The sequence below is a fragment of the Molossus molossus genome, unplaced genomic scaffold (assembly GCF_014108415.1).
Source record: "Molossus molossus isolate mMolMol1 unplaced genomic scaffold, mMolMol1.p scaffold_m16_p_5, whole genome shotgun sequence".
Lineage (NCBI taxonomy): Eukaryota > Metazoa > Chordata > Mammalia > Chiroptera > Molossidae > Molossus > Molossus molossus.
The window spans coordinates 77,556,106-77,578,144 of NW_023425388.1; the positions used below are offsets into that span (position 1 = coordinate 77,556,106).

Consider the following 22,039-nt stretch of genomic DNA (forward strand, 5'->3'; position numbering starts at 1 on the left):
GCACTGCTCTATGTAGCTGGAAAAGTGTGAACAGTAAATTCTCAAGGCAATTTAAAGAGCTAATTTCTATTATTTTTACTACCTAGCTTTACAAATGAGGAAACTCGGGCTCAGAAGGGTTAAGTAAACTCCAAAGTGCGCGAACGTGTTTCTGTGCACTACATATCACACCGATTTTCTTGGTTGATTCAACACACACAAAGCTTTTAGGTCTCGACCAAGCACTGTGACAGACCCTGGAAATATAAATGTACCCAGGAAAAAATTCATTTTCTCCTAGCTAACATGATAGAAGAGGAGATAGATATTTACAAAGAAATATATAGATGCAGTTTATTAACAGCATAAAGGGCAATGGAAGAGGTAATTAGATGTTATAAGTTGAAAAGAAAGAATAGGAAAAAAAAAGACAGGAAGAGAGACAGAGAGAGAAAAGTATCACATATAATCCTGGGCAAAGTGCTCATTATTCCCCTTTCCCTTTGTTTCCTCATCACTAAAATGGAGATCATAATACCCATTCCAAGGCTCTTATAAAGATTAATTTTGGTAATAAACCGAATGTGTATTACCTCTGTTCAGAATATTCTAATATGCATTACTCTCTCACCTTCCACCCAAGAAACCCTTTACATAAAGATGAGATGAGCTCAAAATCCAAATAAAAATGGCTGGAAATGTTAAAAGGGAAACAGAAATGTAAGGTATTTAGATACTGGGGAAAATTATCACAGAAGATAATCAAACCTAGGCCTCCTCTTGCCCCATCATCAAAACACATCCCAGCTGGATTCTCAAGAGCCACGGTGGTCACCCAGGTGGCCTCCTATTCCCCAGACTTAAGACTACTCCATTTTCTGCACATAGCTACCTTAAGCACATAGCCTCAGCAGCTCTCAGAGGATCATCATTCCGATGCTACCTCTGAAGTTTGGGGACAGTCCTTCCCAGTCACTCTTCAGCATTAGGGGGTTCAGTTGGATTCAGGGACAGCTGACAGCCTTATTTAGCCAACCAGCTGCTCTGTGATACACAATGTCTGGAATGCTCTAAGTCCGGTGGATGATTCTTTTGTATCCATATATGCAGCAGTTGGAGGAGAATCCATCAGTCCCTTTAATAGCCACAGGGTGTCAAAGTTGCCATTCAAATCATGACCACCATAATTATTCACCATTGTGTTAGTGACATATCTGCTTTCCGTTCCTTTTTTAATCATTAAAAGAACAATCAAATTCACTGGAGCAATGCTTATCTCAAGTCACATCAACACATTTATTAAATCCCTTCTGTTTGCCCAGTTGAATGGGAAGTCCTAGAGGAGGTAATACTTAAAATGTTTTCTGATTTTAAAGAATTGATAGTGCTCTGGGAAAGAGGTTTACACAAGAAAACCATTAAAACTTTCATGCTATATAATGCGCTGCTACAGAGTGTCAGAGAGTGGAGATTTTATTTCCTGGGTTTTATTACTATGGGGATGGGTTGCGATGGAGGAGATGCCATGGGTAGAGGACTTGGAGACATGGGAGAGTGTGGTGGGAAATTACTTTCTTTTCCAGCAGGTGAGAGAAAAACAACCAAAGGAGCGAGCGGACAGGATATGCAGCCCATTAGAGTAGCCACCAGAGCCTGACTTCGTGACAAGAGAGTTCATCATTTAGGATAAATGTTACTGGTAGTTTTAAAAAGGCTTTTGCTTCAGTTTGCATTATGTGGCCTGTGTAATTAATTCCGTGAGATATTGAAAGAAGGGGAAGGGATTAGCAAAAAAGCATATTTACATAACACAGACAGTGCGACTGGTGGAGGTGGGCAAAGGAGGGGGGAGTTGGGGACATAAAGAGACTATGCTTGGGGCGATGGACACAGATGCAGTGTGAGGATGTTTTATTGATTTATACACTTGAAACCTGTATGGTTTTGCGAACCAAAGTCACCCCAATAAATTCAATTAAAAAAAAAAATCCTTGTTCATACTGTGGCTTGGGGCCACATTTTGAATCCATTTTTTTTTTTTTTTTTTTTTCCCCAAGCAGGCGAGGGCAGTGGAGGGAGGCCCGCTGGGCCCAGGGCGATGCGAGAAGCAGGAAGGAACGCGCGGAGAGAGCAGGGTGCGCTGAAGTCCCCAGCGAGCGTGGGAACACATGCCCAGCCTCTCGTGGCGAGCGGGGACACGCACCCAGCGCGGGGATGGTGGAGGGTGAGGCGGGGCGTGCCCGGGAAGCCCGACCTTCGCCACCTCCCGGGAGCGGGCTCCGGGTCTCGGCGGAGCCAGAGGGAACGTTTCTCGAGTCCACGAATAGGGAGGACTCGCGTCAGCGGCCTCCGCGGCGGGGCTGGGGCGAGGGCGCGTGCGCGTGCGCGGCCGGCGGGCGGGGGAGCGGGTTGCAGCGGCGGGAGCAGCGTGCGCGCGGCCGGCAGCCTGGGCGGTGGGTTCTGATTGTGACAGGCAGCGGCGCGGGCTTCTGAGTCGGCGGCGGCTGCTCCAGACACGGGCGGCGGCGGCGGCGGCGGCGGCGGCGACCCCGCGGCGGCGCGATGTGGCCCCTGCTGGTGCTGCTGCTGCTGGGCACGGCGTCCTGCGGTGAGTGGCCCCTCGATCCTGGCTCTGCGGCTCGCGTCTTACCGCCTCCGCGGCGCCCCCGCGGGCGTGTGGGCTGCACCCCGGCTGGCCCCGCGGCGCCCTGGCGAGGGTGGCCGGGTGCGGGACGTGCGGGCCCTGCCCGCCCCGCTGCGAATGTGGAAGGGCCCCGCGGGTAGTCGGGCGCCCCCTTCCTTCCTTTCTTTCCCTCCTCTTCATCTCCCCTGGGTGACAGCGGGGCTCATCTCCTTCCCCCGTTCTCCGCCTCCAGATGCACACACCAAGACTCCAGACCGCGCACCTCGCGCACAAATTAACTGTAGGAAGAAAGGGCGCGATCGCAGGCGAGTGGGTGGCAGCTGTTAGGGTCCCCCCTCTTTCGCACCCCTCTTCCCCCCTCGGTGCTTAAATGCACTGGGGATGGAGGGAGTGGGAGAGCCCCGGCCTCTGGTGATGGAAGTGCGCATTTTGCCGAAGTCTGCAAGACGGTGTATTTTTTTTTTTTCCCTCTGTTTGCCCTCCCACATGAACATAGGAGTTAAGGGGACATGACGGGTACAATTAAGTTTTATTTCCAGACCACCGTTTAATCAGAAGACTCTTCTGGCCGCCTTTTTTTTTTTTTTTTTTTTTAATCTTAGAAATAGGCTTCCTGGAAACTCGCTACCTCCACGCCCCACCAACCACTTTAATACAGTCCAGATTGCTCATTCAAGTTTCCCCACTGTGTCTGGGGAATCGTTTAACAGTAGTACAGATTTCGCTTGAAATATGAAGACAGTAACCCCTAGTCAAAACATATTTGCAGCGAAGTGGAATTTGGTGTTTTTCCACGCCAAAGACGTGTTGGCCCCAAGCTTTTGGAACCCATTTGTTGGTTTGTTTGTTGTTTTTAAATGTGTGCTTCCTAAATACTGAGGGAGGATTATTATTACTTGTGTGTGTGTGTGTGTGTGTGTGTGTGTGTGTGGCTCTATAGGCAGGGCCTGTAAAATTTACATCTGTAGAGCCTTTGCGAACTTTTCCCAAGATTCAAATTGAGTTTGAGTAGCTGTAACAAGCAATTGTTATACTTCATTCTAGAATACTAAAAAATTAGATTTTAACCTGATTATTAGCATCACTGAGCCGTGCATAAAGGCTTGTGACTTCAGCTATTTTCAAGATGCTCATAAGATCCTGCTTACCACTTTCCCCTCTCTCCGAATATCCTGAGATGTTGGAGCTGTTAATCATCATTATATCTATCATCTAGATAAAGTAGTGTTCCCTGTCATTATCATTAATGGCTTGTTGCTATTACTATCAAAATAGCTAAAATAATACTGCTTTCAGAAACCTTTTTCTGGTCAGAAAGATTATTGAATCAGATTATAAATTTGTGATAAAATGTCACTAATTCAGGCTGTAGGCATCAGAAGCTCTTCTGAAGAATAAAATTTATAAAGCATGTACTGTTTTAAGAACAGGGGTCCTGTTTTCAAGTAGATTAGAAAGAACTGCTAGAATGGTACTTTTGGGGATTGGAATTCTGTTAGGCCTCCTTTACTAATAGTTAAGATCATGTATAATTAGCACTCATTTACATATATTATCAGTGTGCTGAAGTCCCTATAGAGTAATAAAATTCAGAATTTATGGTCTCTTATTGTACTTAGTTAATAACCTGGAAAAAAAAACCAAAAAAAACAGAATAGAAGCATTGTGCATTTAAGTTCTGTTAAGAGTTGAATATAAACCAGCAAGTGATAGTATTTGTCGTTAGATACAATGGATTTTTGTGTGTGTTTAATATTTAGTTTTAAAAGGGCATGTGTGAAGAGATGCTGATAGTCTTAGAACACAAGTAGTTATAAACCAAGGTATTTGAGAGACTGAATTTAGAATCTGGAATGAGTAAGGAAGTCCATGAATTTGTATGTTCCTTTATACTAAAACTTCAATTTTGCTTTCAGTTTCATTAACAAATGACTGGTAATCAAAGTGCATTTATTGGTAGCCTCTACAGTTTCACTTGACCTTTGTAGTAAAGTAGGTTATCTAAAATGTTCATCCCATCTAGTTACAGGCAAACTGTAACCCCCTGTATTGGTTTACAAGATGCAGAATGAATTATTATAATCCTTTCCTCCCCATCCCCCATATGTCCAATTATACTTTGTTTAAAAGCACATCAACATTTTTAGTGGTATTCACAAACTGGTAAATAAAACCTTACTCAAATAATGACAGCATGTGAATGAGTAATTGAATAATTTTTCAAAGTGAGTTTTTAAAATCCAGGGTATACATGATTTAAAAACATGTTTATTGTCTAAGTCTAGTAGTAATTTGGCTTGCTTAAAAGAAATTGTTTTCTCCTAAAAAAAATATTACTTTTAAACACAAGTTGCCATTTTAAGGAAGTAACTGCCTATTTACAAGTACTTATTTGTGGGGCTGCCCCAGCAGTCTGGAGGCAGTGTGTTAAAGCATTATACTAAATGCCTGCCATTAGGACATTTGCTCATGCTGTCATCTGTATTTTGGCAGATGTTTTATCTTTGCTACTGAGTTGTTGATGGAGATTTTTGTTTTTCTTTTTTTTTTTTTATCCTCACCCAAGGACATTTTTCCATTTTTTGTTCAGGTAGAGTGGGGTGGGGAGAGAGAGGAACAGAGAGAGAGAGAGAAACATCGACGTGGAAGGGACACATCGAGTGGCTGCCACCCACACAACCGACCAGGGCCGGGGACAAACTGCAACCGAAGTACATGCCCTTAGCGGGAACCGAACCCGGGTCTCTCCAGACCGCAGGCTGACGTTCTAACCGCTGAGCCAAACCGGCCAGGGCTGTTGATGGAGATTTTTAAAGGCCAGGTTCTAAAGATGAAAAATAGGTGTTTTTCCTGAAATTGATAGCCTAAATCCAAAATTATTATTCATATTATTAAAACTAAGTTTGTATTCCTTAATGTCAATTCAACTATTGCTAATATAGGCATTGCTTTTAATACATTAATGTTATTTTTGTGACACAATTTTTATAAAGCCATTTACCCATCTTTTAGGTTTTTGCTGTTGTATCTTTTTATAAAAGATAAAAAAATTATATATTTTTATATCTTGTGTCTTAGCCTAAATAATGTACTCTTGGGTTATCATAAAGCTACTTTCACTTATACTAGTGCAGATATTTTTTATATGCTAAAAGAACAAGAATAATAGTGTAGGATCAGTTTTACTGAACTCATATGTAATACTAAAGTAAAAAAATACAGAGCACCCAGGAAATGTGATTCTGACAGACCAAGACAAAAACAATAGAATTTGGGTTTTCCCTCCTTGTGGTTATGTGGAGGTGAAACAGGAATTAGAAGCTACACCCTCCTCTGTTTCATTCCATATCCATGGAGCAGTTGCATATGGCTCAGAATCTGGTCAACCCTAGGGTGTGAGAATACTTGTACATATTTGAATACATGTTACACGTATGGGTTAAAAGACAAGGCAGGGATTTGGCAAGTGCAGGGTCTGTCAAAATGGCTTTTTCTGTTTCAAGCCAAGAATGAGCCTTTGCTGTTCTCCAAGCACTTTGCAAGGCCCTCTTTGACACAGAGACACATTTCAAATTCGATACCTCTTAATAACATAAAATGTTGTTTATAGATAGTAGGGATTTTTTGTTTTTATCCTTCAGTGGTTCTTAATATATTTTAGGTGCTTGATAAGGCCTTAATTCTGGATGTTGCTGACTTTAAACTGTAATTCTAGCTCAACCACTTCAATTCTTGTAAGGCCACTTTAAAATCTAGTGGGGGATTACTTTGAGTCAGAACTAAACACTTTGTGGAACCCCCTCTTTACTCCAGACCTTATTTGATCTCTATTGAGGAGAGATCTGACTAAATCCTTTTTTTTTTTTAACTCTAATTCTAACCTGATTCAGTTTGAGGCTCCAGTTTTTCATACCAGGGTCAGGGTCTGATGGCAAAAAGAGATTCATTTTTAGCAGATATCTTTACTCATGAGCTTTGCCTCATTTACCTTAGTGACTGCTGGGACTTCTCATCCCATTCCTGAACATCCATTCCAAGCAGATAATTAACTTCCTACTCTGCCGCAAAAAAAATAGTGATGTGTGGTGTAGTCTCTGTCAGCTTCCCTCCCACCATTTCTAAACTCATCTATAATATCTTAGGCAACCTTTATCTCTTTCTCCTTTCTCTCTCAGTTCCCGAAGTATACCTCTTCACCTTTTTAAGGGAAAGATCACCTGTCTACAGCTCTTCACCTCCACCATCTTAGACACCTACCTAATCAGTTTAATTCTTCAGTCTTGTATCTTTCCTTCTCCATTGGTTCTTTCACCTTAGTGCAGACATGCTTAAGTTTTACCCCGTATTAAAAACAAACAAACAATAAATACAGTCACACCTTGGTTCTCGAATGTCTCCCATCTCGAACAATTCACTTCTCAACCCAACAACCCTTTCATACTGATACCTGTATAATCAGTCACACTCTCAGGAGACAAAGGAGAGAGTGTGTGAGTGTGAGTTTACCGCTATTAACATCTCAGGAAATTGTGCTGTGAATATTTTTGTGGTTTTTTGTTTTTGTTGCTGATTATTATTATTGTTATTATTAAATTTTCATTTTTTACTGTATATTTTATTTACTTTTTGTTAAATTTTTATTTACATTTCATGTCCTTTTTGTTCTTAATGTGTTTATTTATAAATGAAACACTACATTAGACATGTACTATATATAAGAAAGATTAAAACAGGGAATCATTTGGGGGTCTGGAACAGATTAATTCAATTTATGTAATTTCTAATCGGAAAAAATACTTCAGTTTTCGAACAGCCTTCTGGAAGGAATTAAGTTTGAGAACAAAGGTTCAACTATAAGTAAATAAAAATAAAAACAAACAAGAAGAACCAACAAGTCTTGCCCTTGTTCCTGTCTGCACACTTCTCCATTTTCACCTTCTCTCTCTGCTCCTTAGACTGCCAAATTTATTAAGAAAAAATAACTGTCTCTCCTTTCTCCCCTCCCATTTACTTCCCAAGTGCAGTCTGACTTCTCATCCCACTAGTCTGTTGACATTACTACAGATAAGGAAGCTAATGATGTAATTTTTAATCTAGAGGCTATTTGTACTTATCCTATTAATATCTGTTTTGTCCATATCAAGACCCTTTCTTGGTGTCTACAGTGGAGTTCTTTGCTGCCTCACTTAATTCTCCCATTACTTCTCATTTCCTTAGTTTGTTCTTTTTTAACTGTTTGCTCCACAAACATTGGTATTCCCCAACATTTAATTCTCTGATACCCGCTCTATTGCTTTGCAAGGACTCTCTGGACAGTCTTGTTTGTGCTTACAATTTCAGTTATCACAGTTCTTGGTGATTCCCAAGTCTTCGTAGCTCCAACCTTTCTCCTTAAATCTAGATCCATATATCCTGGGATCTACTGGGCATCTTCATTTCATTGTACCCAGGTACTTTAATACTCAGCCTATTAAGTATTAAAAGAATATCCCCCCTCAGTCTCCTGAATCTCTTTTGTCTATAGTTAATCCACAGTTTAACTGGCTACACATAATATTTTGGTTAACAACTTTAATTCTTCCCTCTTCTTTCCCCATACTCCCCACATCTGACTTATGTTGATTTTATTTTAGTTTTTATTTATTTATTTTTAATGCTTTTATTGATTTTTGAGAGAGAGAGGAAGGCAGAGAGGTAGAAACATCAATAAGAGAGAAGTATCAACATTGATCGACTGCCTCCTGCATGTCCCCCACTGGGGATCGAGCCCGCAACCTGGGCATATGCCCTGACTGGGACTAGAACCAGTGGCCTCTTGGTGCATAGGTTGATGCTCAACCACTGAGCCACACTGGCTGGGTATATATTGATTTTACTTCTTTGTTTTTACTTTAATTTTTGGCCTTCTCTCCAGTTGTCCAGTTACCTGGACTATTGTAGTGATCTCTTAATGGCCTTCCAGTCTCTTCTCCCCTCCTGCCTTCAATTCACCCTTCATATTGCTTTATGTTTTTTTAATACAAGTAAATCTGAGTGGTTTGCTATTGCTTATTTTATCAAGTCCAGACTCCTCAGAATTATGTTTAAGGAAGCCTTTCAATGTTTCTAAACCATCTTTCCCAGCCCCTTTTTCTAGAGCTCACCTGAATAATCTTCTGCTTCCAGTTACTAATTTTCTTCATTCCTCTATACATGTTACAACTCTGCCTGGAAAGTCCTTCCTTTTCCATGACATTCCTACTCATCCTTCAAGACCAGTTTATACATCACCTTCTAAAGAGATCATTCTTAGGTACATTCAAGTCATTTTTAAGGAACTTTTCCATCTCACCTGCAAGTGATTTAATTGAGATTTTCCATTGAGGTATGTAGCTTCATGATTCCATAATCAAGTCTAAAAAAGTAACAAGTGGAGGATTCTTTTGAAATATAGAAGAGGAGTGAATACTCTCTGATACGATTTTTGGATATTCCTTTCTTGGGATTCATACTTAAAATTTTTCTTTATTGATTTCAGAGAGAGAGGAAGGGAGAAGGAGACAGAGATAGAAACACCAGTGAGAGAGAATATCAATTGGCTGCTTCCTGCATGCCCCACACTGGGGATCGGGCCCACAACCTGGGCATGTGCCCTGACCGGGAATCAAACTGGCAACCTCTTGGTGCATAGGTTGATGCTCAACCACTGAGCCACACTGGCCGGGCCATACTTTAAATATTTTACATTCATAAGGAATGTATTAAGTCCCTCTTGCTGGAACCTGGGTTAAATCCATAGGATACCAAATGAAGACATTGTTCTTGCTTTTCTACCTTTTGAGCCTAACGGAGAGATCAGTTAAGTCAAATAATAATTATAAGATTCAGTAATAAGAGTAGGGGACGAAGGGAGCGATAAGGAGAGGATGAGTACAGTTGAGTAGTGGTAGGGAAGAGGAACAGGATTACATGTGCTTTAGCAGAAAGGGCCAAAATTAGTCAACTCTAGCTGTTATTTATCGAGCACTTGCTATGTATGTGAAACACACTGAGATAAGAACTTCATGATCCTTATCTCATTAAATCTTAAAGTCTCTAAGAGCTATATACTATCACTTCACATCATATAGATAAGGACACTCAGATGCAGAGGTTAAATAATTCACCTAAGGTTATATCTCTAGGAAGGGCTAAATCTTGAGCCATTGTCTGACTCCAAAGTGTATGCTCTTACCTGTACACCCAGTGAAGGGTGTGGACCTCTTTAGGCTGGGGGAACATGTGCAAAGGCACAGACATGAGAGTACATATGCATATTTATGGACTTTCAAGAAGGTCATTATGATTGGACCTTAGTTTGGAAATGAACAACAGGAGGTGGGACTGGACAGAGCCTTGAAGGTCTTAGTTTGTATTCCATGCTAATGCACTTAGAATTTAGCCTGAAAAGAGGAAGTGTGTTGTTTTAAAGTGTATCAAGCAAAAGAGTACACATTTGCATTTAGAACATTTATTTCGGGAACTGTGGTAAATACTTTGGGGCTGGGATAGGGAGATGTTGAGGCTGGAGTCAAGGAGCTACTTCAGTGGCAGTAGTTCAAGGGAAAAATGATAATGTCTAATGCAGTCATACAACAGACAATGGATTTAGGAACTATTAAATAGGTCAAGTCTACCAAAAATTCTCCATGGCTACAAAGAGGGAAGAATTCAGCATGATTCTTAGATCCAGGCATGATTGACCTACTGGTAGAGAATAGAAAATAGGGAGATGAAGATTTGGGAGAAAGGTAGGGAAAGGGTAAATTGATTTTTGGACCTGTTGACTTTGACATAACAGTGGTATGTCCAAGTAGAAATGTGCAGCCCTGACTATTGGCTGTCCCAGGTCTTAAGGAGAAAGGTGAGACCTGGTTAAATAAAAAGTGTGTAGGTAGTTAAAACCATGACATATGGGAGAGTATCGGGGAAGGGAGGCAGTGCTAATTATGAAGCCTTTAGGAGCACTAACATTTATTGTGAATCAAAGAATAGGTTTTGATAAAGAAACGAAACTGGGATGGGTGAACAAAGCAATAGAAGGAAATTCAGAATCCAGAGATATCATAGAGGCCAAGGGACAAGAGCAAGAAAGGAGCTTTCTTGGAGGTTGGGAAGAGATAAACCAAAGAACTTACATGTATATATGCACAACCAGTGGACACAGACAATGGTTTGGGGAAAGCAGGAGGGGGGTGAGAGGGGGGAGGAAGGGGCCAATGGAGGGGAAAAAGTGGGATACCTGTAATGCTTTCAACAATAAAGATTTTTTAAAAAAATACATATAAACAGGAAAAAAAAAGAAAAGAAAGAAAGGAGCTTCCCACTGGCTCAAGAATCATAGAGAAGTTAAGATAGAAAGTGAACCATGCATAATTGATTTTTCACAAGGGATTATTGGTGACTTTGGCAAGAGCCGTTGTAGTAAATAGAGGTAGAGAGATGGCAGCCAGGTGGCAGAGATTGAAGAAATGAAATGGAAGTGAAGAAACGCTTTTTGGTTATTATTTTAGGATGCTAGGGAAGACACAGACAAATATGACGATTTTTTTTTTTTTAAGTTGGTGAATATTCAAGCATTTTTTAAATGTTAAAAAAAACTATATAAATGGAATAGGGGCATGTAGGAGGCTGATAGTCAGCTAGGGAAAGTCCTTGAGATTGATGGGTGTGGAGGCAGAAATGGAAACTAGCTTTCAGATGAAGGGATTCATTTCTGAAGAGGAGAAGTGAAGATGGGGGTGGGGGAGAAGTGTAGGTTGTTCCGCTTGCCGGTACACTTATAGGTGGGGAGTATTTGAAGCTCTGGCTTCTCCTCTGAGGGACTGGATTTAAATAAGGAGAGGGCCTGCTTTGGAGAGGATGGGATAAACTCTTGCAGAAGGAGAGTGATTTAAGAGCTGTTACAAAGGAGAGAAAATTTACATGAAACATGTTTTAAAAGATTGAAGACCACCCAAGTGGGTGGGGATTATGACAATTTACTGTTGTTCCCCTGGTAGCAACAGTGTCTTAGAAATCTGTGAGCCTGATTCCTCTCCTCCCCTCCCAGAGCACTTGTTCATCCAGGGGAGGTAACACTTACATAACCATGTGTTATAAAAAGTACCTATCACTCCCCAAAATGAAAATTGCAAGCTTTGAAAAGATAATTCATACATTTTTTTTGTCATCGTTGTATCCACACATCCTATCACAGTGTTTCAGATCAGGTCATTCTCAATAAGTGTTTGCTGCATTTTTAAGAAAATGTCTGCGCTGGGCTTGTCTACTGTGACTACCATATATTGAGCCTTCTCTACAACTACACATTGGCTGTTTTCAGGACTGTGGAATGAGCTTGTTTAGGTTGGTGGTCTGTATTCACACATTGTCAAGTCCAATATTTTTGGTGTTCAATATAAACTAATTTTCCATTGTATTTTGAATGTATTGGTAACCCTGGCATCACTGATGGTTATATTTATATCTTTAGATCTGATTTAGACTATGATAGGCATATCTTGATTATTCAGAACTTTCTTGTTCATACTAATTACCTGTGTTCCTTTATTGGCTGTATTTCAAATCTTTTCTTCACTTTGCTGTTCTTTCCGAAGGCAGTAGGCAAAAGAGAGAAAACCCAGATCAGATCATTTTACCACTTAATAGTTTTTTAATAAGTGTTTATAGAAAATGAATGTGGTTAATAGCAGATAGAGTGACATTTCTGGATTCCCCTTATTAATTATTAGTGCAAAGGTTATTCAAATTATAGTTTATCCAGGGTCAGCTTTATTTGAATTTTATTGACAGCATTAATTCTATTTAAATTACTTCAGCTGTAAGATTTTTTTTTTACATTACAACAAATAATGCAGTGCAATAGTACTTCCTGCATTCTGTAGGAAATTCATTCTCTACGCATAAGTAATGAAATTGTAGAGTGTTTGCCAACCACTTTTCACTTACCTAGAGCCTTCTGAAAATGTTAACTAGGATAACTGAATTCTTCACTTGTATCTCTTATTGAAGGATAATTTTTAGAAAACAGTATCTTGACTCAAACAAATATAAAATGAACATGTGTCAAATATTTTATTTCACACATTAATAAGCAAACTAGCAAGATGGTAAGACCATCTTGGTGTTTAAAGAAAAATGTGTAGGCAATCAGGAATGCTGAAATGAATTTGTGAATATATGCAAATTGGTCAACACCCTTAGGGCAATAAAATGTAATTTTTTAAAATCCTCTCTTCCACCAGGCGGAAATCAATCACAGAACAAAGTTTATTTCTCTCTGTGGACATAAATGATTTGTATTACTCTTTGTTTTCTACAACTTACAAAATTATAAAATCCCTCAAACACAGTGAAAGGCACAGGCCCCTATAGAATCAGATAATCCCAAAGAAACTGTCAGACAACACCCAGAACTTCATGGAAAGGACACTCAATAATCCTGTTATCCATTTCGAAATTGTTCACCATATTTGGTGACACTTTCCTTCTTTTCTAATCCCAACCTCACAGCCTCTTCTCTCCCTGTTGTACACTGTAGCCTCCCCCTGCACCCCATGCTTCTCACAGCCCCTTCTCTCCCTGTTGTACACTGTATCCTCTCCCTGCACCCCATGCTTCTCACAGCCCCTTCTCTCCCTGTTGTACACTGTAGCCTCCCCCTGCACCCCATGCTTCTCACAGCCCCTTCTCTCCCTGTTGTACACTGTAGCCTCCCCCCACCCCATGCTTCTCACAGCCCCTTCTCTCCCTGTTGTACACTGTATCCTCCCCCCTGTACACTGTAGCCTCCCCCTGCACCCCATGCTTCTCACAGCCCCTTCTCTCCCTGTTGTACACTGTAGCCTCTCCCTGCACCCCATGCTTCTCACAGCCCCTTCTCTCCCTGTTGTACACTGTAGCCTCCCCCACCCCATGCTTCTCACAGCCCCTTCTCTCCCTGTTGTACACTGTAGCTTCCCCCCACCCCATGCTTCTCACAGCCCCTTCTCTCCCTGTTGTACACTGTAGCCTCCCCCACCCCATGCTTGTCACAGCCCCTTCTCTCCCTGTTGTACACTGTAGCCTCCCCCTGCACCCCATGCTTCTCACAGCCCCTTCTCTCCCTGTTGTACACTGTAGCCTCCCCCTGGACCCCATGCTTCTCACAGCCCCTTCTCTCCCTGTAGTACATTGTATCCTCCCCAACCCCCTTGCTTAGTTCTCAGGAGAAATAATTCAGAACTCCAAGGTTTTGAAAAATGCAATTGGAAGTCCAGGTTTTGCCGGGGGCTTCCTAATATCGGCATGGCTAGAAATGGAGAGAACTGGGAAGAAGTGAGCTGTGGATGCCCACAAACTTGGTTCAGACTGCACATTCCCAGAAATATAACCATTTACACCTGCCAGTCAGAGAAGTTTGTCTAGTTTTGCCTGGTTTTTATAGTATTTCCCTGCACATTTATAGCACAGTATTGTTTAGAGGGCACTTGCCCATGTATTTTCTCCTTCAGTACTTGCCACAACTCTTGTCAAGTAGTCCAGTGTTCACTTTGGACCCTCTTACTTACAGAGAGTAAACCAAGGCATAGAAAAGTTAAGTTCATTGCTTAAGGTCACATACTGAAAAGTGACAATTAGGATTTGTACTCAGGCTTTCTGAATATTGTCCAGTTCATATTTCACTATGAATCCTAGCATTCAATTCATTGGACATTTATTGAGTAGTATGTTCCTAGAATAATAACATCCAATGCCTCTGTTTTTTATTCCCAATTTATATAGAAGTAAGAAATTGTAAGGATTAACTATTAAAGTTGATATTTGTATTTGTTAGTGCTTTGGTTTTTTTCAGAGAAAATCCAACTAGCTACTTAGATGAAAAAGTTGATAAATGGCTGAACAATATAGAAGATAACTACAATTTCTCCACAGTCTTGCACATTTTAGATGACAGATGAGTGATTGCATTTATTTTCGCAATCCCTGTTTTGCAAGACAACTGGAGTTTATCCTATTGAGAAGAGTTTGATAGAATATACTCTACTTATTAGCAGCATCTGTTCTTGGTTTCAACTTGTTTCTTAGCTTTATTTTGAGTGGTTTATGGCTTCTAGAAGGAGGGAATACCTGTAATATACATTTGGAAATTGTTGTTCTATAGTTTCAATTAAATGTGGGAGTGAGAAAATGCTTTTCAGTGGTATATAATTACCTATAATATTTGAATGCAAAATATCTGTTGCTGTCTGTACTTTGCAATGGGGAAATAACCACAGAGAATATTTTTTCTCCTTAGCATTCTAAGACTTTCCATCTCAGAGGAAAGGTGTGATGTGATCCATCTGATTTACTTTTTATATTGAAGAACAGTATAGCCCACCACATTTCTTGGAAATGCAACAGAAAGATAGAGATAAACTTCATATTGGTTTAGCAAGTTCTGTTTGGAGAAAGTATATAGAAGTAGAGACTGAAATAATATTTGGTTTGATTTTCTGTAAAAATTTCCTATGGTAAGGACAATATTTTTCTACATACATCAGTAAGCAACATTGATTACTTCAAAACTTCTAAAGCCAGATACCACATCTGCATGTTCCAAAGACACATGGTAATGTATACTTTGTATTACTGAGAATGAATAAGGGAATATTACAGTGGTATCTACCATTTGTGCATGTTAATATTAAAATAATTTGTTTTTCTTTTTCACCTCGCCAGTTTTCTCTCTGTAGCTACACTGCTTACTTAAGCGAACAGTTGAAGCATTGTTTTTTTATCTTAAGGATTTGTAACATACCTAAGACCTTATGGTATAGAATTCTATAATGAAGTGAAACTATTTTATTTTTCTTTTCCAGGGTCAGCTCAACTAATATTTAATGCAACCAAATCTGTAGAATACACCACCTGCAATAAAACTGTTATCATCCCGTGCTACGTTAGTAATATAGGGGCACTGAGCCTCAAAGAACTGTTTGTAAAGTGGAAATATGGAGGAAAATACTTTTTTACATATGATGGAGATAAAAATGAATCCAAAGCCTATGAAGACTTTCCGAGCGCAAGTATCGTACCAGAAGCACTACTAGTTGGCATTGCCTCTTTGCAGTTGAGTAAGAAGGATGCTGTCCCAGGAAACTACACTTGTGAAGTAACAGAATTAAGCAGAGAAGGCGAAACGGTCATAGAACTAAAACATCATGTTGGTAAGAATTCTATAAAAGCTTCCCTTTTATTTGTCCTGTAGCAACCTAATCCAATTGTAACTGGGCACAATGGGGCTAGGAACTCCTTTGAATAAAAAAGGAGGCAATTAATAGTAAATGTTTATGTAATGTTTAGCAGCTTTAAGATCATGAGTTTTATTTGCTTTTCTACTTTTCATAATAAAACTCCTTTGCTGTTAGTTGTGTATTGTGTGGTTCTCAAACTTTTAGTTTGAGAACTGTTCTATTGGGGTCAGAGGTCCTGGGGTTATCTACTCTGCATTTCTGTTTGCTGCTATCAAAAGTACTTTCTTTCATGTGATTAATTTCCATGCTCTTTCCAATAATTTAGCTTTTTAAAAAAAAAATTAGTATTACTTACACTTTGATCAAGCAAAGGCTGACAAGTTCTAGCCATGGTCCAGCTGGAAAGAATAGATTAGAAGGAGAATCAAGAGATTAAAAATCGAGCCCTGGTTGGTTTGGCTCAGCAATAGAGCATCGGCCCTCGGATCAATGAGTCGTTGGTTTGATTCCAGTCAAGGGCATGTACCTCGGTTGCAGTTGTCCCTGGCCCTGGTCGGGGTTGTGTGGAGGCAACCAGTCGATGTGTCCCTCTCACGTCAGTGTTTCTCTCGCTCCCTTTCTCTCCCTCTCTCTCTCCCACTCTATCTGAAGATAAATAGAAAAATACCCTTGGGTGAGGATTTAGAAGAAAGAGAGAGAGATTAAAAATTGGGTTCTAATGATGTCTCCTTGAGGTTTTCTGTGCTTACCCTTGCTGTCATGTTCTTTTTCTTGGCCAAGATGTGGGAGAGCGAGGGATCCAATTTAATTCATTTGAATTCAGCCTTGGTTATAGCACCATGATTCTGCTCTTTCTTCACAAACTTGGGTTGGTGAGTTGCATTAAGCAGTCAAGTTAGCTGAAGTAAACAGTCTGCTTTCTTTTCTGTTCCTTGCTGTGCCAGCTGATTACTTTAACCACATACAGGTGCATGCTGACTTCCTATTTTGAAAGCTCTATTTAGAACCACTAGATACATAACTGATCTCAGGATTAGACAAGCCTTTGAGAACCTCTGCTTTAGATGGGATCAGACAGATCAGTTGAGTCAACCATTTGCCTTCTATTCCTGTAGCATTTCCTGTAAGATGTCTATTATCAGATTGGGAATGGGGTGTTTAGTTTGATGAAATATTTTGACATTGCTTAGGATTAGGAATCAGGAGATCTGATTATATCCTCTATTCTTCAATTTAACTGTTTGCCTGTATTGAACCTGAGAAGTTACTTCACTGTGTCCAAGTTACCTTGTCTCTAAAGTGGGGATGAAAATAAATTCCTGTTGCCCTGGCTGGTTTGGCTCAGCGGTTAGAGCGTTAGCCTGCGGTCCGGAGAGACCCGGGTTCAGTTCCCGCTAAGGGCATGTAACTTGGTTGCAGTTTGTCCCCGGCCCTGGTTGGGTTGTGCGGGTGGCAACCACTCGATGTGTCCCTTTCACGTCGATGTTTCTCTCTCTCTCTCCCCCTCCCACTCTATCTGAACAAAAAATGGAAAAATGTCCTCGGGTGAGGATTAAAAAAATAAATAAATAAATAAATTCCTGTTTTTATGTATTCCACAGTTTAATGAGTATCCAATGAGATCCCTCACGTATAAGTCCTCCATAAAGCAAAGTTCTTTGTAAATATTAGTTGTGTTCCTGGGACGTTTACTTTATGAAGCACGATCTCGAGGTGCTGAAGTTGGGGTGTGGTCAGAGGAATGTGTGTGCAGTGAAGCATGGGCAGGAGATGGCTTAGAGCAGTCTAGCAGAATTTGGAAGGCTTTTCTTTTTAAAAATCTCTCCTACATTGTACATTTCATTAATATGCTACGAAATTGGGCTAAGGAGCTTTTTTTTTTAAGTATACTTTTCAGCAAGGATCTAATCATTCAGCCATGTGCAATGTGAGTGACTAGAATTAGATAACCTAATATCCAGTTGAAATTTTTCTTTTTTTTTACTCTTTTTTTTTTTATCCTCACCCGAGGACATTTTTCCATTTTTTATTCAGGTAGAGTGGGAGGGAGAGAGAGGAACAGAGAGAGAGAGAGAAACATCGATGTGAAGGGACACATCGAGTGGCTGCCACCCGCACAACCGACCAGGGCCGGGGACAAACTGCAACCGAGGTACGCGCCCTTAGCGGGAACCGAACCCGGGTCTCTCAGGACCGCAGGCGGACGCTCTAACCGCTGAGCCAAACAGGCCAGGGCCAGTTGAAATTTTTCTGATGGAATGTATAGTTTCATGGGAATGAAAAAAGAAAAAGACATGGGGGAGTGGTGAATTTGGATTATAGACCACTAAGAGGAAAATTGGTCGACTTGAGAGGCCAGAAGATGGAATGAGGATAGATGGGAAAGTAATACAGATATCTGGGGTAAAGACAAAGTTCATAATTTTATGTGATTGTTTTATCTCTGTTTTCAAAATACCCTAAAAAACATATGAGCTATGCTTACTTTTGGGGCCATTAAAATGAGAAGGTACTGTTTTGTTGAAGAGAATGCAGAAAATGTCTCAGACATTCAGCTTTGTACCCATTTTTATTTTTTGAAATAATTATTGAATCACAGAAAGTTTCAAAGATAGAACAGAGATGTGCTGTTCCTCTTACCCAGCTTCCTCCAGTGGTTACATTTTATGTAACAGTAGTTAAATGTCAAAACCAACCAGTTCACAATGGTACAATATATATATATATTTATTTCTTTGTCATTTTATCATATGTGTACATTTATGTAATTGCCACCACAATCAAGATATAGAACTATTTCATTAACACAAATATCTCCCTCATGCAACCCCTTTGTAGTCACCCCCCCTTACTATTCCTAACCTGGCCAGCACAAGTTGTTCTCCATATCTATCCTTTTGTCATTTCAAAAATGTTATATAAAAGTATGTAACCTTTTTGATTGGCATTTTTTTCACTCAGCAAAATGCTCTTGAGATCTATCCATGCTGCAGCATCATGTATCAGTAGTTCTCTCTCTTGCCACCCTCCTCCCACCCCTCACTGAGTAATATTCCATGGTATGGGTATATCACAGCTTGTTTAACCATCCACATACTATAGGACATCTTGCTTGTTTCCTATTGTTTTGGCCATTGCAAATGAAATTGCTATAAGCAGTCACGTACAAGTTTTTATGTGGACATAGTCTTCATTTCTCTGATGAATGCGCGGAAGTACAATTACTGGGTTGTATGTAAGTATAGGCTTAGTTTTTAAAGAAACTGCCTACCTGTATTACAGAGTGGTTGTTGCATTTTACATTCCCATCAAACACATGAGTGATCTAGTTTCCCACATCCTTGCCAGCATCTGGTGTTGTCACTGTTTTGCACCATTTTTGACTGAAAAAAAAAAGAAACTCCTCTGTACAAAAAGGTTAGTTGGAACAGGGCTCTTGCAAATTTATTGTGATGAATTTACTTACCCATCGTGTGAACTTTGGGGGTTTAGGCAATGGAATTCATTTTTACTATGTTGTGCTTTATTGCAAATATAGGTAAATGAGAATTAGAAATTTCATAATAGAGAATTCCACTTAGTGGACTATAGATTAATGTGGCCATTCTTTGCTCCCCTTTGAGGAGCACAAGGACTGAATATGTGGAAATATTGTCAATAAGATATAGTTTTATATACCCTGGTGCCTATGTATAGTACTATGGAAGGGGCACAGAACTTTAATTTAGAAAGCTTTTTCTGTATTTCACCATTTTCTAATTTAAGAAAACTTAGATAAGAAATTCAACCTATCTGGCCTTCAGTTTTTATCTGTAAAATGGGGATACCGTCTTCGTCACAGGACTGTTTCAGATGTAAATATGTTAATCTCTCTCTTTAAAGAGATTTATTGAGTGCCTACCATGTGCTAGGCACTCTACTAGGCACTTTGGGTTTAATGCTGACTAAGACACGATTCCTCCTTTCAGTGAAGTGATAACAGTGCAAATAAAAACAGTAAGGTAGCCTAACATTTATTTGAGCACATGTAAGGTACCTTATATTGTGTCCTATAATCTCAGGAACTCTGGGAGATAGATATATGTCTTACCATTTAACAGAAGAGAGATTTGGGGTACTTGTTCAAAGTCAGAGTCATAGCCAGGATGTTAACCTAGATTTGTCTTCAAAACCCAGTATTTTTTATTTTTATCCCCATAGTATATAGCTTCTGTTAAAACACCTTGTAAACAACTAAATACTAAATGTAAATAGTAGTTATAAAATTTGTTATTGCCCGGCCGATGTGGTTCAGTGGTTGAGCGACCCATGCACTAAGAGTATGTCAGTTTGATTCCCGGTCAGGGCACATGCCCAGGTTGTGGGCCAAACCCCCAGTGGGGAGCATGCAGGAGGCAGCCAGTCGATGTTCTCTCTCATTGATGTTTCTCTCTCTCCCTTCCCCTCTCTCTCTCAAATCAATAAAGAAAAAAATTTTTTTAATAAAAAAATTTGTTATTAATGTCTATCTTTATGTTACTAATGATACAAAGACTTAGAAGCTTAAGATTTTACATTTTTCCAAGTAAGCTGTTAGAATTTTGTTTAAAAAGGTCAGTTCAAGTTCAGCAGAGCTGCCGCTTCCATCATTGTCAACATGATATACATTACATTCATAATGTTGACATGAAGGCATTACAAGATCTTTATATAGTTTTCTAGTGCTGTATAACAAATAGCCACAAATGTAGCAGCTCAGAGCAACACCCATTTATTAGCTCACAGATTTGTAGGTCACAATTCTGGTCTTGGTGTGACTGGGTTCTAAAACCAAGGCATTGGCCAGGCTGTATTCGCATATGGACTTTGGGGTCCTGTTCCAAGCTCACATGACTGAGGCAGAATTTAGTTCCTTGTGGTTACAGGACTGAGGTTGCTGTCTCTATGCTGGATGCCTGCTAAGGGCTTTTCTCAGATCCTAGAGGTTGCCCCATTCCTTGCCACATAGCCTCTTCCACACTTAAAGCCAGCAAAAAAGTTATCCTCTTGTTGAGCCCCTCTCACATATTGGATTTCTTTGGCCAGGAAGAGCACAGACCCTTTTAAGGGCTCACTTGATTAAGTCAGTCCTATCCCAAGGACAGTCTCTTTTTCTTAAAGTCAACTCATTGAAGACCTTAATTATGCCAGCAAAATCCCTTTTGCCGTATGACAACCACCACCAAGGGAATGAAATCCATCCTCTTCACAGTCCCACCTCTCCTCCAAGGGGAAGAGATTATAATACTTAGACTTAGAAACAAATTTAAACACTCATACATACCCCACACTCTATTAATATCATTTCCTTGCCTTTTCACTAATATGAAGGTTATCTTCCTGGGAACTGCTCTACCTACCTGACCAGGAATTGGGGGATAGTAATGGGCAAGTTGTCAGCCATAGCTTGAGTGGAATGAGGGCATAGATGTGTTGATTTATTTTCTTAATCCTGAGGTGGAAAATATCTGATACTGTGTTTAGTCCATTTTAAGGTTACTTTTTTTTTAGTGCCATATATATTTAGAGTTGAAGGGTACCTAAGAGAAATATCTTGTCTCTCCCCTTGGGGAAAAAGAGTTAACATCTTTTGACAGTACTATCACACCAAATCAATAGCTTAATGGGCATATAAGTGGCTTTATAGAAAACATTGGGTTTCTCCCCATCATCTCATTTGGTTCTTGAACATCCAATTCAGTGATCCTCCATCTCTTCCCACCTTAATAAATTACTGAGAGGTAACACATCCATGTCAGTGAGAGGAAGTAACACATTCATGTGAATTATAGTAGAGATCCCCAGCAGTGATTTTAAACTGAGAGAATCATGGACATTCCACCCCCCCACACACACACACACACTTACCATGGGGAACATATTAACATCTTGGGGTGGGAACTGAGAGGGGAGAGTGTGTGACGTTTGAGTAAACCCCCAGATGAATCTGATAAGCTTCATTTAAGAGTCACTTAGACAATAATATTCTGTGTTCTATAATCCCACCCTCTTCTGTCATTGAAATCTCTCTCACACTTACTATTTCTGCACAGAGGCTTGGGGTCATCTAATCTATTTTGCCATCTAATTCAGGAATTACTTCTATCACCCCCCAGGTCATTAAAACGTTTTACCTACATGCTTGACATGATGAGACTTA

General features: G+C 40.1%; 1 protein-coding gene across 6 annotated transcripts in view; it reads left to right on the forward strand.

Moving 5' to 3' along the window:
- Window positions 1-2,529: 2,529 nt before the first annotated feature.
- Window positions 2,530-22,039, forward strand: part of CD47 (CD47 molecule) — a 69,397-nt gene continuing 49,887 nt past the window's right edge. For all 6 annotated transcript variants that reach the window (XR_004956851.1, XM_036243804.1, XM_036243805.1 and 3 more), the window contains exons 1-2: window positions 2,530-2,587; window positions 15,487-15,834. Coding sequence is in view for 5 of the 6 variants with exons in the window: in XM_036243804.1 (XP_036099697.1) it covers window positions 2,542-2,587; window positions 15,487-15,834 (394 nt within the window). In the remaining variant the exon portion in view is untranslated. The remainder of the gene's footprint in view (window positions 2,588-15,486; window positions 15,835-22,039) is intronic.